Genomic DNA, 16,986 nt, shown 5'->3' with positions numbered 1-16,986 from the left:
GTACTAGGATATGAGCGTAATTTTATTTTTGTCATGTATCTGTTCCGAAAATGACCTGAGGGCGAAAATAGCAAGAATCCCTAATTTCCGGTTTTAGGATTCTTCTAGAATACGGACATTTCTGATGCATATCCTGAGTTTGTTGATATGCGGCATATTATGTAAAATATGAACTCAATATACACCCTGAAGACAATATATTGTACTAGGATATGAGCGTAATTTTATTTTTGTCATGTATGCTGTTCCGAAAATGACCTGAGGGCGAAAATAGCAAGAATCCCTAATTTCCGGTTTTAGGATTCTTCTAGAATACGGACATTTCTTATGCATATCCTGAGTTTGTTGATATGCGGCATATTATGTAAAATATGAACTCAATATACACCCTGAAGACAATATATTGTACTAGGATATGAGCGTAATTTTATTTTTGTCATGTATGTGTTCCGAAAATGACCTGAGGGCGAAAATAGCAAGAATCCCTAATTTCCGGTTTTAGGATTCTTCTAGAATACGGACATTTCTTATGCATATCCTGAGTTTGTTGATATGCGGCATATTATGTAAAATATGAACTCAATATACACCCTGAAGACAATATATTGTACTAGGATATGAGCGTAATTTTATTTTGGTCATGTATGTGTTCCGAAAATGACCTGAGGGCGAAAATAGCAAGGAATCCCTAATTTCCGGTTTTAGGATTCTTCTAGAATACGGACATTTCTTATGCATATCCTGAGTTTGTTGATATGCGGCATATTATGTAAAATATGAACTCAATATACACCCTGAAGACAATATATTGTACTAGGATATGAGCGTAATTTTATTTTTGTCATGTATGTGTTCCGAAAATGACCTGAGGGCGAAAATAGCAAAATCCCTAATTTCCGGTTTTAGGATTCTTCTAGAATACGGACATTTCTTATGCATATCCTGAGTTTGTTGATATGCGGCATATTATGTAAAATATGAACTCAATATACACCCTGAAGACAATATATTGTACTAGGATATGAGCGTAATTTTATTTTTGTCATGTATGTGTTCCGAAAATGACCTGAGGGCGAAAATAGCAAGAATCCCTAATTTCCGGTTTTAGGATTCTTCTAGAATACGGACATTTCTTATGCATATCCTGAGTTTGTTGATATGCGGCATATTATGTAAAATATGAACTCAATATACACCCTGAAGACAATATATTGTACTAGGATATGAGCGTAATTTTATTTTTGTCATGTATGTGTTCCGAAAATGACCTGAGGGCGAAAATAGCAAGGATCCCTAATTTCCGGTTTTAGGATTCTTCTAGAATACGGACATTTCTTATGCATATCCTGAGTTTGTTGATATGCGGCATATTATGTAAAATATGAACTCAATATACACCCTGAAGACAATATATTGTACTAGGATATGAGCGTAATTTTATTTTGGTCATGTATGTGTTCCGAAAATGACCTGAGGGCGAAAATAGGAAGAATCCCTAATTTCCGGTTTTAGGATTCTTCTAGAATACGGACATTTCTTATGCATATCCTGAGTTTGTTGATATGCGGCATATTATGTAAAATATGAACTCAATATACACCCTGAAGACAATATATTGTACTAGGATATGAGCGTAATTTTATTTTTGACATGTATGTGTTCCGAAAATGACCTGAGGGCGAAAATAGCAAGAACCCTAATTTCCGGGTTTAGGATTCTTCTAGAATACGGACATTTCTTATGCATATCCTGAGTTTGTTCATATGCACCATATGACCATTGGGCCTGTTTTGAGTGAGATATTTTACTGATATTGGTACTTGGTAGTTCATGAACATTGACAGAATCTGGTGATTTCTACTGGGCGAAAATGCCCAGAATCCCAAAATATCTCATTGGATAAGTCACTGGATTTTCTGTAGAATACAGAGCTGATATCCTGAGTTCTTTGATATGCCAAATGTTATCAAATACAAACCCAATATACATCACAAGGACATACATCTCTGCTGTCAGGAAGAAACCACTGTTATTTTTTTCAGAAAATGAAGAAAACATTTCTTTTTTAAACAAAGCAATACTGCCTCAAAGTTGGAATTTATATATTGTCACTTACTTTGCATGAGAGGTGGTAGAGTTAGCTGTTTTAACAGACAGTTTGAGTGTCCAATTGAGTTAAGAGGTTTAGTTCAAAGCACCTTTTACGATTTCATTGTGTGTTAATAGCATTGATTTATGCCATCATCTAAAACCTCCAAAATAGAGTTGGGTGGTAACAGTAACAATACTATAAGGATACCAGCAGCTACATCTTATTTTTGTCACGTGTTCCAAATAACACATTTCCACGATTTTTCAAAAACAAAAGGGGGGTGGCACTCTATTGTGTAAAGGTTGTTGGGGGGCCATTCTGCCCAACAATTACATAGGTTAAACCAGGGGTTAAACTATGTTGCGTGCACCCTTTGTGGTTCCCAAAGTGGGGTCTGGGGACCCCCAGGGGTCCTTGAGGGAGTTCCAGGGGGTCCCCAGCTAAATGATAGTTTGGAACCAAATGGACCCTTATTGGTCTATAACTCTGAGTGTACAAATGGAACCATGTGTACACTCTCAATTAACATTGATTTTACAATATAAATTGGGGTCCCAGAGATGGAAATGCCATTAAATGGGGGGTCTGTTAGAGCCGTACATATCTTCTCTTATGGGAGTTCCTGACATATCTTTTCAAATGGGAGTCCGCGGGGCGCGGGCTAATAAATGTCAATTTGGGGGTCCTTGACATGAAAACATTTGGGAACCACTGCTCTATGGGGTGCGTGACATGAAAAGGGTAATGGTGGATTTATGGTGATATTTAACACAAACAGCCAAATCTGCAACACTGTTGTAAGGAGATGTATAGAGCAGCTGCAGGAGTATACAGCAGCTGGCATGTCTTTCAGTGCAGTGACATTCTGTGATTATTTTCCATAATCATAGTAAAAAATGTATACTTTTCATCCAAATGAGAGACTGAGCGTTGGAGGTTCGTCAGCTCAGCTAGGTCAGGAGGTAACAGGGGGTGCACGGACAAAAACGTTTGTGTACCGTTAAACATATCTTGCTGAAGGTAGTGTTACCAACACATTAACAGATTCCTGTCTTGCTGTAGAAAATGCTACTTTGAAAGTACAGCATGCACACTGGCTACTGCACGTGCCATGTAGGGTAAAACGGACGAAAGGAGTGTTCGTCGGAGAGAGACGAGAGAGAGTGCTAATAATAATTTAATGTAGGCCTAAAGTTTGTAAAATAAACGGTAAAACTCCCAAGGCTCCACGTGCGTCTGTGTTTACTGTTTGTGTCTGTGTGTGCAGTGCACTTGCACGACGCCGCGCGCGGCCCCTGGTAAAGTAACGCCCACCGGAAACAGTTGATTTACAAACTCTCAACCTATTTCATTGCGACGCTTTGTGAGCTTGTAGATCGGCAGATTTCCCTGTCCCCCACACAGTTGTAGTTATATTTACACTTTTATCTCAAAATGATTTTTCTATTCTACTGTTAGCTTGTATCCTATCCCCCCACCCCCCTACACACACCCACACACACACACACACACACACCCACACATCCATATGCCTACATTCAGTTTTCTTGCATTTTGCTTATCTTAGGAGGTGATAACTTTGATTCAGACAGACAGACAGACAGACAGACAGTACAGTCCTCCTAATACCCTTTCACTTGCCATTCTTTATTATTTTTAATAGAAACCCTTAAATGCTGCACCAGCTGACCTTTCTGAAATTTGTCTATATAGCAACTCTAGTCAGCTTTTGGTCATCATTTCTCACCAGCTTTGTTTAAACAGTAATTGACTGAATGGTTATACATATGGAGATATTATTAACTGAAGTCACACACACACACACACACACACACACACACACACACACACACACACACACACACACACACACACACACACACACACACACACACACACACACACACACACACACACACACACACACACAGACAGAAACATTGTACAGTGCGAAAGGGACAACATATAACCTATTTGTTTGATAATTACATTATGTATTGTGCCTGACTTGAATGAGCAATATATAATCGGGGACTCATGGGAGCCCATAACGCTCAGAGGCCTGAGGATTTAAACATCAAGGTTTCCCGAGTCCACCTCAGCCCCCCATACATGCAGGCTTCTTCACCAACTGTATAAGCTCTTCAACAGTTTGAAGGGGTTTACGGCACACAGGCATGACTTTAGTGACCTGTCAACCGGCCGGATACAGAATGTGTAGGGGTCTTAGTCATCCATGAGCATGCAGAGGACATATTTTAAAATATCTCCTTCTGACTGACTTCAATGAGCCATCAGGGACTGGGAACCAATAATGCTCTGAGCCCTGCTTGCCTAATCTGTACAGTAGGCTATGCGCATACAATTCGGCTGGCCGAGACGAACGAGAAAACATATAGGTCTCCTCCCAAACGGACACTCCTAAAGGTCAACAGTCACCCAAGACTTTGAAGCGACCTCTAGGGCATTATAAATCATTTAAATATTTTAAAAAAATCCTTTTTTTTCAGGCAGGACACATTTTTCATATTTGAAGGATGCCAAATCCGATGAAATGGGTCTCGTGTCTCTCCGACACTTCTAAGCGTCCACGATCCAGGAATAGACACGACATTCGGACTAAGCCGATTCAACATTTGCGGCCTTCTGTCCTTAAAATCAATAGTAAATTCCCCAAAAATCGTAGAGACAAACGGAAAACAGATCGTCGATCAGCTGGCCGAGACGAACGAGAAAACATAGGTCTCCTCCTAAACGGACACTCCTAAAGGTCAACAGTCACCCAAGAGGCTTTGAAGCGACCTTTTTGGCATTATAAATCATTTAAATATTTTAAAAAAATCCTTTTTTTTCAGGCAGGACACATTTTTCATATTTGAAGGATGCCAAATCCGATGAAATGGGTCTCGTGTCTCTCCGACACTTCTAAGCGTCCACGATCCAGGAATAGACACGACATTCGGACTAAGCCGATTCAACATTTGCGGCCTTCTGTCCTTAAAATCAATAGTAAATTCCCAAAAAATCGTAGAGACAAACGGAAAACAGATCGTCGATCACCTGGCCGAGACGAACGAGAAAACATAGGTCTCCTCCTAAACGGACACTCCTAAAGGTCAACAGTCACCCAAGAGGCTTTGAAGCGACCTTTTTGGCATTATAAATCATTTAAATATTTTAAAAAAATCCTTTTTTTTCAGGCAGGACACATTTTTCATATTTGAAGGATGCCAAATCCGATGAAATGGGTCTCGTGTCTCTCCGACACTTCTAAGCGTCCACGATCCAGGAATAGACACGACATTCGGACTAAGCCGATTCAACATTTGCGGCCTTCTGTCCTTAAAATCAATAGTAAATTCCCAAAAAATCGTAGAGACAAACGGAAAACAGATCGTCGATCAGCTGGCCGAGACGAACGAGAAAACATAGGTCTCCTCCTAAACGGACACTCCTAAAGGTCAACAGTCACCCAAGAGGCTTTGAAGCGACCTTTTTGGCATTATAAATCATTTAAATATTTTTAAAAAATCCTTTTTTTTCAGGCAGGACACATTTTTCATATTTGAAGGATGCCAAATCCGATGAAATGGGTCTCGTGTCTCTCCGACACTTCTAAGCGTCCACGATCCAGGAATAGACACGACATTCGGACTAAGCCGATTCAACATTTGCGGCCTTCTGTCCTTAAAATCAATAGTAAATTCTCCAAAAATCGTAGAGACAAACGGAAAACAGATCCTCGATCGGCTGGCCGAGACGAACGAGAAAACATAAGTCTCCTCCCAAACGGACACTCCTAAAGGTCAACAGTCACCCAAGACTTTGAAGCGACCTTTGGGCATTATAAATCATTTAAATATTTAAACAAAATCCTTTTTTTTCAGGCAGGACACATTTTTCATATTTGAAGGATGCCAAATCCGATGAAATGGGTCTCGTGTCTCTCCGACAATCTGTGTTCCAGGACATTCTTCCCAAAACATTGCAGCTCATTTGTCTGTAGTTAGATCGACGTATGATCGACCACACAGAGTTGGAAGTGGACTACAAAATAATTCACAGGCACCTGCAAAATGTGCATGGTGCCTGTCTGTGTTTTGGTAAATGGCACCATCATAATATAACATGCCAGTCTCCCACCTGCCCAGAGGGGTTTAAAAATATCTATCTATCTATCTATCTATCTATCTATCTAGACAGACAGTGAGATAGACAGCGAGGCAGCCAGACAGACAGACAGACAGACATACAGCCTGTCTGTCTGTCTGTCTGTCTGAATCAAAGTTATCACCTCCTAAGATAAGCAAAATGCAAGAAAACTGAATGTAGGCATATGTATGTATGTGTGTGTGTGTGTGTGTGTGTGTGTGTGTGTGTGTGTGTGTGTGTGTGTGTGTGTGTGTGTGTGTGTGTGTGTGTGTGTGTGTGTGTGTGTGTGCGTGTGCGTGTGGTAGGGGGGTGGGGGGATAGGATACAAGCTAACAGTAGAATAGAAAAATCATTTTGAGATAAAAGTGTAAATATAACTACAACTGTGTCAATGGTTATTGAGTGGGGGACAGGGAAAGACCCCCACCGCCACAGCTATCCAGGCAGAGAAGTTACATGTCCTACATGACCTCTCTCATGCTCAGATTTCCCATGGAAACTTTGAGCTTGATAATACTGATATAAGATATGTACGGCTCTAGCAGTGATTTCAACCTTTTTCAAGGACCCCCAGTTTGACATGCATATGCCACGTCAGACTTTCAGGTCTGTCATTGCCATCCCCAGTTCCTGCTTACTGATGTGAGGGTATAAATTCCAGGATGGTATCTTGCAACCTTACGGAGGGGGAAAGACCTTCTTTAATACTTGGTTGTCTATGCTAAATCTTTCCAATGTGTGTAGTAGCGGCACCCACACACATTAACAGCTATTTGAAAAGATTATGGATTTTACAATCACATACACACACACAGACACACGTGCACACCATGCTTGGCTCCAGGATTAAATGACTGAGGCCGGCAAATAAAAATGTCAATTGTCAAATGTCAATCAAATTTTTAAATTTAAACTATGAGGGTGCAGAATTTGCAACTACCCTCTGGCACCCTTGTGGTGCCAGACGCAGTTATTGGTTTCATAACTTTCATTTTTCATTTTACGTAGATCTATAAGGGTCCATTTGGTTTAACCAACTCTCCATCATTTAGCTGGGGCCCACCTGGAACCCCTATAAGGACCACTGGTGGTCCTCGAACAACTGGAACTCCCCAGAACCACTGCTGAGTGTAACCCACCTGATATTAACCATATAATTTAATATCAAACACAAAAAAACTGCTTGAAATAAGTTTTTTTTTAAAAACTGCATCATACAGTCAATACAGACAACATACATTAATTGACAGGTTGTAAGAAAATAATCAGTTTAAGGCCCAAACAATCTGTATTATTATATTATATTGTGAATGAAAGTGAAATAAATCAGGCATTCATCATTGTAGTTGCTGAAGAAACGTGACATAAGGAGTGTTAATGGAAAGCACTTAAAAGATCAACTACACATCCCACAATGCATTGTAGCTCTTCAGTTCACCCATAGTGCACCTCTTTTTTGAAAAGACGAAATCTGATTGGCTGTGACGTTTAGGCAGTGACGTGGCAGGCAGCCATTGGCTCATGAAAGAGTACACGCTGTCCTTTGAACAGAGAGGACGAGCCTGCCTGCATTCAGCAGCTGACAGACACACACAGAAGCTGTAGCATGGAATGGAGATTACAGGTAATGTAATGCTAAGCTTTTATTTATTGGTTTGCAGCTACATTTGCACTTCATACTGTAGTGTTTTCAGCCTTTGTCAATGTTTGCCTTTGTCAATGTTTTCATGTCAAACCAAAAGTAGGCTATTTGGCTGCAGACTGCAGAGCCACGTTTGAAAAGACTTAAAACATGTTGCTTAATTAAAGGTAGTGTAGAGGATTTTCTTTGGTTGAAATAAGTGTCAAATAGCTCTATATTGTGATAATCATTGGTATAGTCAGTGTTTGTTCAGTAACAGTTTAAGTAGCTCTATATTGTGACAGTAATCATTGCTATAGTGTTTGTTCAGCAACAAGAATAAAATTGGTCCCATGGCTGGAGTTTGATATTCTCCGAACATGAAATCTATTACAAGAGTATATTTCAAGAATTCGGAGAGTATCCATATGGAGGATATCACCATATTTGAATCATATCTGGTCATATTCGGGCAAAGGATTCTTTGGTTTTTCGCTCAGTGGCTGTATATTAGCACTAATTAGCACTGCAGTTGTGCACATGATTATGTAACTGAGCACTATGAGAGCATAATTTCTGGCAATTTCATTATTGCTTTCAATTAAAAAGAGGAATGTACAGTTTTGTTAGTGCAGTGGTTCTCTACCGGTCGGTCTGATTTTTTTCGGGGGTCCCCAGATGACAGTAATACTGTAGTGACAATTTAAGGAAAGACTACATCAAAAGTAATCAAGAAACCATCATATAAACTGGTCAAACATGGGCCAAATAAAAGATAGCTCATCTACAAGCTCAATGCATGGAATTGTGAGCTTGTAGATCCGATAGTCACTTACTGTCTCCAGCACATTTTGTTTTAGCCTGTCTTTGAGGTACTACTGTATATAGCTGATGTCCTATAGCCTGGTGCGTGTTAACATGTGCTTAGATAATGTAGAATTTGTTTTCGTGCATGAAATATTTTTGATAAAAAGTTCAGGAATTCACAGAGAAAAGCGGTTGGAAGGATCTCTGTGTCACTGCACACTTTGACAGTTGCTGCCAAGCCAATGCCATGAGTTCTAAATGTACAGATGAGTTACATACAAGGACAGTACAGTAATTTAGAGTTACTTTAGATACATACTGATAATAGGTCTAGTGGCGGTTTTGTATAGGGTTCTTTCTTGTGTGCTTCTGGAAGACCATATTGACATTTCAAAACCTATTTACATCACTGATGGTCGATAGGGAAGTGTAAAATAATCAAATTAACCTTTATATAGAGCACAGTTGCACTGGATTTCATAAATTTTACTCACCGCTGAGTATAACGTGAAGTTTAGGTGGAGTACAAAGCAGCAACACTGCCAACACAGCATGCTGCAACCAAACACTGAATGCTGCCTTCAGTGACTGACACAGTGAGGGGAGTGGCAGTTCAGGAAGTGACATCATATTCTTTATACTGATCTGACTGACTGATCATTGACATGTTTGGTTACCATTTTTAACTGGGTTACCCCTCCGATTGCAAATGTTATAGTAGTTAGTTAGTTTCTAATAGTATTTCATATTTTATCACCTTGTTTATTAGTGATTGCTTGAAAGTTTCCAGAGTGTCAACCAGTTGCTGATGATATTGTGACATCAAATGATGCAACATGAAAGCATAGGATTGGCACAAATCTTTTATGTTGATGGTGATGAGCAGTTTTAAAATCTTAATGATGCTTGTTTTATTATTTTGTTTCTTATTCAGAGTCCTGTTTTCTGCAAAACGTCTACCCATCAGCGCTGGCATCAACCCTGGAGTTTCTGGAGAGGTGTGTATTTTTGTGTTTGCTTTAGCCTGCACTAAAAGAAAGTAGCACTGCCTAATTTAAATCTTTTCCATTAGAAGTTGCCTTAAATGAACAACTTTGTTTTATAATATATATATATATCTATATATATCTATATATAATACTGTTTTTATTCTATTTCCGCAGGTGTCTGTTCTCCATCAACCCAGAGAAGGAGAGCACATCTTATCTATAGTTGTGAATCCTAGGTCTACCTTGATTCACTCTCACCATGATTAGTGAGATTGTTGATTATGGTAAGATTCATAGTTGCGCACGTGCGTGCGTGGACACACACACACACACACACACACACACACACACACACACACACACACACACACACACACACACACACACACACAGTACTTAGATATACACACATTAATAATTTGAATTCTATTTTATCAGGTCAACCCAGATGGTGGAGAAGACGACCAAAGACCAGGAACCTTTGAGTAACATGATCTTCGAATATGGCCTTTTAAAACAAGTAAGCTTAAACATTCAGTACGCATTTCATAGACACAAACACACACATACACCACCCTCCAGTTTTTATTATTTTTTAATTGCTTTAATATAATCTACATTAGTTTATTTTCTTTACATAGCTGTATTATAATCTAAAGATTTTCTTCATTGTCCTTGTGTGTCTGCAGATGCATGTTCTTGATCAACCCAGAGAAAGGCACTAAAGTGGAAAGCAAAACAAATCACGACTTAGTGTGAATCCTAGGGTGTCTACCATGATCCAGTTTCTTTCGGACCATGACTGGGGCGTGATCTTGAATATGGTAAGAATTTTGGCCACGCACGCACGTGTTATTCGGTGCATTATTTTGGTGGCTTTCTTTCACATGTCCTCTCGGTTATGAGGGAACACGCATGCGCTTAAGACACTACACCCCGAAGAGACCCAGCTATGACCTGTGGTCCTGCACTGCTACCTATTGACCAAGGTTATTGTGATTTTGTTGGAAAATGAAACACAGAACATAAACTTGTAATAATAACAGTAATTCAATCCTAACTTATTTATTTTCCCCTCACAATTTGTAGAGCGGTAACAGCTCACCAGAAGGGTGGATGCCGTCAAGGAGTTGTCCAGCACCGTCAAGGAGAGCTTTTCAGGGGTGACAGAGAGGCTGGACAGGATGGAGGCATCCATCCTGCAAACGCCTCTTCCTGCCAGCCAAAAGATTCCCCAAGAGTTGTCTGTATGTACTTAATCTACCTATTTATCTTTATCTTCAACAGAGCCCCCCCCCCCCCCCAACAGTACAACTCTAGAACCCCTTGTATAAATGTATGGCTGTGACCCTACCCAGAATATTCATATTTTAACTGGGGGCCCCACCCTAGCCACAACGCCTCAAACTGGGAGGCGTTGTGAGCTTGTAGATCGCCTTTTTTCATGTTTTCTGCTTTCTTATGTAATAGACAATTTGGTATTGAAAAGGTCTTGAAAGTCATTCAATTGTGACTTATGCAAATACCCTGTATACACTTACTGTATACTGTACGTTGGTTTGTTTACTGTTGAGTGAGGAAACGATGTGTGCACATTGAGCTGATCTGGGGGATCCTCAATCATCTATGTATTACTGTTAGTATAACAGTATGTCCAATATTATCCATGTATTATGGCATTAAGCATGTACCGATATTATCTATGCCCTCTCCATGAAGCATGATTAGACACCACTGTATTAATGTCCCTACAGGCCTCTGTCCGGAACACCTACAGAGAAATGGGAAAGGAATGGTACGTCCAGCCAACTGACTTGTACGTTTTTTTCCCCTCTGAAATGCCTCTGTTTGTGAAATAACAACGCATAGTCAATGGACATTTTTATCGTGTTATGCTGAATGATATCTTAAAAGTGTGATTATCCACAGCTTCAGGAAGGATCACAATGTGAGAGTGACCAAGGCCATTGTGGAGGCGATCAAGGACTCAGAGCCACACTGGGACCTCAGCTTGATCAGGAGTAAGTCTAACATCACATTCATTTGGCGACTTAGTCCTTTTGAAGTAGCAATTTTAACAATTGAGTGACCTAGCTTACCATGTGATCCTAGTTTACTGAGGCACTTCACTGTCTCTGCATTCTATGTATGTTTACCTTGCTTACTGTAAATCGCTCTTGATAAAGTGTGCTAAATGCCTAAATTGTAGATTAGTGTTGATTTGATACGGTTAAAAATAACAGATGGCACAATGACCAAATATTGACAAATGTAATATTGGTGTTATTTTTTTGTTAAATAGGTTGGTTTTCTATTCAAATGGTAATCATGTCTGTAGTGTTTGCTAAATAATAGGGGTCTCCCTGTCTCTATAGCTAGCTCGTCAGAGTACCCCCATTTAGTTTGACAGTTTACAGTTTGTCTGCTAATTTCTATCACCATCCTTTTGAGATGCCTTAATATAATACATTTAGAGATCATAATGTGGTATTTGTGTTGTCATTTGGCATTCACTAGAAGCCTGTAACAGGGCTTTTGAAAGCCTCAAGACAACCACACGAATTGAGCTGCCCGGGACATTGGAGGATGTGAAGAGGAAGAAGGCTCTCACTAGCCGGAGGGATCGGGTGAGCTATTGACCTGCTCTTACTGACATGTGAAATGTCAGAACCTGATGTCTCCCTTTTGACTGATACCTGTCCATTTAAACTCTAGACGGGCCTGCCCCAAAGTTATTAGTGCAGCTGCGCCCGGCAACTAGAGTTCTCAACAGGCCCGAATTAAGGCCCGGCCCTCATCAAACCCTGTACACAAGAGAATGTCCCCGCTACCACCCTTAGATCTCCATATATGGAGCTGACCTGTTCTGACATTCCATATGTTGATCTGACATCATCAAACACTGTACACTCAAGACATGCTCCTTATAGTCCGGCAGCCACGGTTATGGGGTGGGAAATTTGGTATATAGTCTTTTTTTTTATTGGCCTAAAATATTGTCTATATACATACATTCATGAATCCACTTGCTGACCGGCTGTCACTATTGGGCATTTTTTTTATAGGGGTTTCTTGTGACCCTACCATTAACATCCTATGGCAGGCAGAAATGTCAAAAATGATCTTTATGCTTTAAGTAGCATGTGACATGTCAAACTATGGGGTTTTCATGATTCTGAATCGATTCCAAGCATTAGTTTGAGGTCAGCACATTTTGGGCACATTGGGCTAGTGGCTATGGCTGCTTTTAGCCCAATGAGTGTTTTTTGTGCAAAACTAATGCTTGGAATGGATTCAGAATAATAAACCCCCTAGTTTGACATGTCGCATGCTACTTAAAGCAAAATTAAAGTTTGACATTTTTGCCTGCCATAGGATGTTAATTTTAAACAAAAGAAGCCTGTCGGCTGCCGGACTATTAGGCTATATGGAAAGAATTCATTCCATGTTGATCTGACCCTTCCATGCCAAAGCGCCAGTGCTCGCCCAGCACTGGCCAGCAGTCTACCGTCAACGAGTGCACACATCCGCCTCTTAGGTGTCTTACTGGTTTATTTAAGCCAAGGGATATAACAGTGAGGTGGTCATTACAGAGAAATCTGCTGCAGGACATGAAGCAGAGGGGTCATACACAAAGGGGTAGAATGTTTGGAGATGTGTGTAGTTGCCAATGACATAATAGCGTTGTCCCGATTTCTTTCAGACTGAGTAAAAGTACTTAATTGTTAGTACTCGCCAATACCGAGTACCGATACGAGTACTTTTTCTTTTCTTTGAGTAACCACTTAATTTACCCCCTTTTTCTCCAATTTAATTTCATATGCCTACAACAGTTGGCGGGGTGTGGAGCCCAAGGAGACCCGCATGAGGGTTCATTCTGGACTCTTTACCCTGAGATCCCCCCTGCTCCAGAGGGGTGTGGAGCCCAAGGAGACCCGCATGAGGGTTCATTCTGGACTCTTTACCCTGAGATCCCCCCCCCCTGCTCCAGAGGGGTGTGGAGCCCAAGGAGACCTGCATGTGGGTTCATTCTGGACTCTTTACCCTGAGATCCCCCCTGCTCCAGAGGGGTGTGGAGCCCAAGGAGACCCGCATGAGGGTTCATTCTGGATTCTTTACCCTGAGATCCCCCCCTGCTCCAGAGGGCAAACGTCTGTACATAAAAGAGGCCCTGGAGGGTGAAGAGGAAGGGACTGGAGGAGTGTGAGTGCGTGAGTGTGAGAGGCATGAATTCCGTTTGTGTCCGAGCATAGGCATGGTAACGCCCCGCCTGCCTGTGACTGCCTGTCTTGACTGTCCTCCGAGGTGGATATGCTGGATAGTCTGATGCGAGGTTACTCCGTGGTGGGAAATGATACAAGTAGTATGGTATGATACAAGAGAACGCTAACTTGTACGTTTTATTTTTGTAGAAAAGGCAAACTAATATTGTTTATGCCGTTTGCTTTGATGGAATAATTTATTGAACATGCACGCCATAATATGATTTGATTTGGGTGTGTTTGTGTTGATTATTGTGTAATTTGTGTAAACTTGAAATATTATTGTACTATAAAAAGATATATTTTCCCTTCATCTTTATCTTAGTGTAATAGTATTAGTTTACTATAATTAGATTAATACATGATAATCAACACTAACACTTTATTTAGAACACACCCAAATCAAATCATAGTAGGTTACAACATATGTGTTATTCAATCAAAGCAAACTGCATAAACAATATTAGTTTGCCTCTTCTACAAAATTGTAGCCTATTTATTTCTCAATCTCACCACGGATTAATTAACCTCGCGTCTCCGAGGACAGTTAAAACGGGCAGTGTCTGTAGACCAATCACAGGCAGGCGGGGGGTTACCATGCCTCAGCCGTGCCTATGCTCGGACACAAACGGAATTCACGCGTGTGAGTGGTTTCCCCTCATCTGCTCCTCACCCTGACTCCCGTCGTCTGTGCTCCATCCTGTGCGCCATCATGTGTTCTTGTCCTGTTCAGACAAACTGAGAATGTCCTGGACAAACTGAGAATGTCCTGGCTACAATACTTTCAAGCTGCCTTTTTTTGTTTTAAAATGTATTTAAATGTTTAAACCTTCATTGTATTGTTCCTTCCTGTGACTTTTTCAACCTAGGTTCATGTTTTAGGTTATTATAGAAAGTAAAAGATTAATGTAATTTCTTTTTTCATTTGCTGCTTTTTTTTTGTTTTAGGAATTTTAGCTGTTTCATTTTTTCACATTTTTATAGCGATTTATTTTTTTATTATTTACTATAGTCTTACTAGACTCCAAGAAATTACATCTGGCCACAAAATATCACAGGATCTACTGAATGTGTCAAACGTACATGACAGTGTGGCTTCCTCCCAGTAGGCTATACCTTCACATTCAGTAGATCCTGTGATCTTTTGTGGCCAGATATAATATCGTGGGGTCTAGTAGGACTATAGTAAATAATAAAAAAATAAATCGCTATAAATTTTTGTAAAAAAGTACCCCCATGCTCGAATGATTCAAAATTATGCCAGAATACACATTGCCTGGTCCCCACTACCCTTGATTCTGCCGCCCCCGAGTACACTTCATTCAACTGTATTCAATGCTTTCACGTTGCATCCGTATCTTTTGGAGGCATGGCCCCTGTTTTCAGGTTGATAAATAAATGTTTGTTTGCACTGAAGTGATTTTTGTTTTGTAAATTGTTTTTAGCTTGATGTTTATATTCAAAGTAGGTCGCCTTTTTGGATGAAACATTTGGTGTAGAGGGGAAAAAATAACTGGGCCTAGTATAAAGTTTTGGGTACACTGAAATATACAGGTCATATTCTGACAAGATACAACTGGTGTTCGGATTTAGGATATGACGACGGGTCATATTCTGACAAGATACAACTGGTTTTAGGACTTAGGATATGACGACAGGTCATATTCTGACAAAAGATACAACTGGTTTTAGGACTTAGGATATGACGACAGGTCATATTCTGACAAAAGATACAACTGGTTTTAGGACTTAGGATATGACGACAGGTCATATTCTGACAAGATACAACTGGTGTTTGGATTTAGGATATGACGACAGGTCATATTCTGACAAAAGATACAACTGGTTTTAGGATTTAGGATATGACGACAGGTCATATTCTGACAAAAGATATAACTGGTTTTAGGACTTAGGATATGACGACAGGTCATATTCTGACAAAAGATACAACTGGTTTTAGGACTTAGGATATGACGACAGGTCATATTCTGACAAAAGATACAACTGGTTTTAGGACTTAGGATATGACGACAGGTCATATTCTGACAAAAGATACAACTGGTGTTTGGATTTAGGATATGACGACAGGTCATATTCTGACAAAAGATACAACTGGTTTTAGGATTTAGGATATGACGACAGGTCATATTCTGACAAAAGATACAACTGGTTTTAGGACTTAGGATATGACGACGGGTCATATTCTGACAAAAGATACAACTGGTGTTTGGATTTAGGATATGACGACGGGTCATATTCTGACAAAAGATACAACTGGTTTTAGGACTTAGGATATGACGACAGGTCATATTCTGACAAAAGATACAACTGGTTTTAGGACTTAGGATATGACGACAGGTCATATTCTGACAAAAGATACAACTGGTGTTTGGATTTAGGATATGACGAAAGGTCATATTCTGACAAAAGATACAACTGGTGTTTGGATTTAGGATATGACGACAGGTTACATATTCTGACAACAGATACAACTGGTTTTAGGACTTAGGATATGACAACAGGTCATATTCTGACAAAAGATACAACTGGGGTTAGGACTTAGGATATTCATAGTAGTCATATCTTGACATTGGATATGACATGTATCCTGGATAAAATTAACTCCATATTCTAGAAGAATAAAATTGGTCCCATTCTGGAGTTTTGATATTCTCCGAACATGAAATCCATTACGGGAGTATATGTCAAGAATCCGGAGAGTATCCATACGGATATCACCGTATTTGAATCATATCTGGTAATATTCGGGCAACGATTTCTAGGGATTCTTGGGTTTTTCGCCCAGTGTTAGTTCTTGCCAATTCCCACCATGTGCATGGAGAGTCGCTGTCACTGTCACTGCCAACCCCTACTATTTGTCTGGGAAGGGCGAGTAGACTATGGGCTCCATCTTGCGCCACACTTATCCCTTATCCCTAAACCTTTTTTGCCATTTTTTACTATTTTGAAAATCATTTTAAAATAGTTCAACTAGCCGATCTATGTCTACACGTTGTGAGCTTGTAGATCAGCTATTTGAACTATTTTAAAAGGTTTTTTTAA

The 16,986-nt window shown here is 40.0% G+C and overlaps 1 protein-coding gene across 2 annotated transcripts; it reads left to right on the top strand.

Moving 5' to 3' along the window:
- Positions 1 to 7,806: 7,806 nt before the first annotated feature.
- On the top strand, positions 7,807 to 14,131 carry LOC306942003 (uncharacterized protein). 2 transcript variants are annotated; one of them, XM_079527653.1, is made up of 10 exons: positions 7,807 to 7,868; positions 9,607 to 9,670; positions 9,836 to 9,945; positions 10,100 to 10,181; positions 10,351 to 10,485; positions 10,751 to 10,908; positions 11,416 to 11,477; positions 11,591 to 11,682; positions 12,179 to 12,288; positions 13,495 to 14,131. In XM_079527653.1, exons 6-10 carry the CDS (start codon positions 10,846 to 10,848, stop codon positions 13,708 to 13,710), a joined length of 543 nt encoding a protein of 180 aa, XP_079383779.1. In that variant the 5' UTR covers positions 7,807 to 7,868; positions 9,607 to 9,670; positions 9,836 to 9,945; positions 10,100 to 10,181; positions 10,351 to 10,485; positions 10,751 to 10,845; the 3' UTR covers positions 13,711 to 14,131. The 2 variants fall into 2 exon arrangements, with proteins under 2 accessions (XP_079383779.1, XP_079383780.1); XM_079527654.1 differs by lacking the exon at positions 7,807 to 7,868 and having other exon boundaries at positions 9,423 to 9,670; positions 11,416 to 11,456.
- Positions 14,132 to 16,986: the final 2,855 nt, after the last annotated feature.

The sequence above is a fragment of the Electrona antarctica genome (genome assembly GCF_951216825.1).
Source record: "Electrona antarctica genome assembly, chromosome: 18".
Taxonomy (NCBI): Eukaryota; Metazoa; Chordata; class Actinopteri; order Myctophiformes; family Myctophidae; genus Electrona; species Electrona antarctica.
The sequence above is the reverse complement of the archived record's forward strand: the minus strand, read 5'-3'. Positions and strand labels throughout refer to the sequence as shown.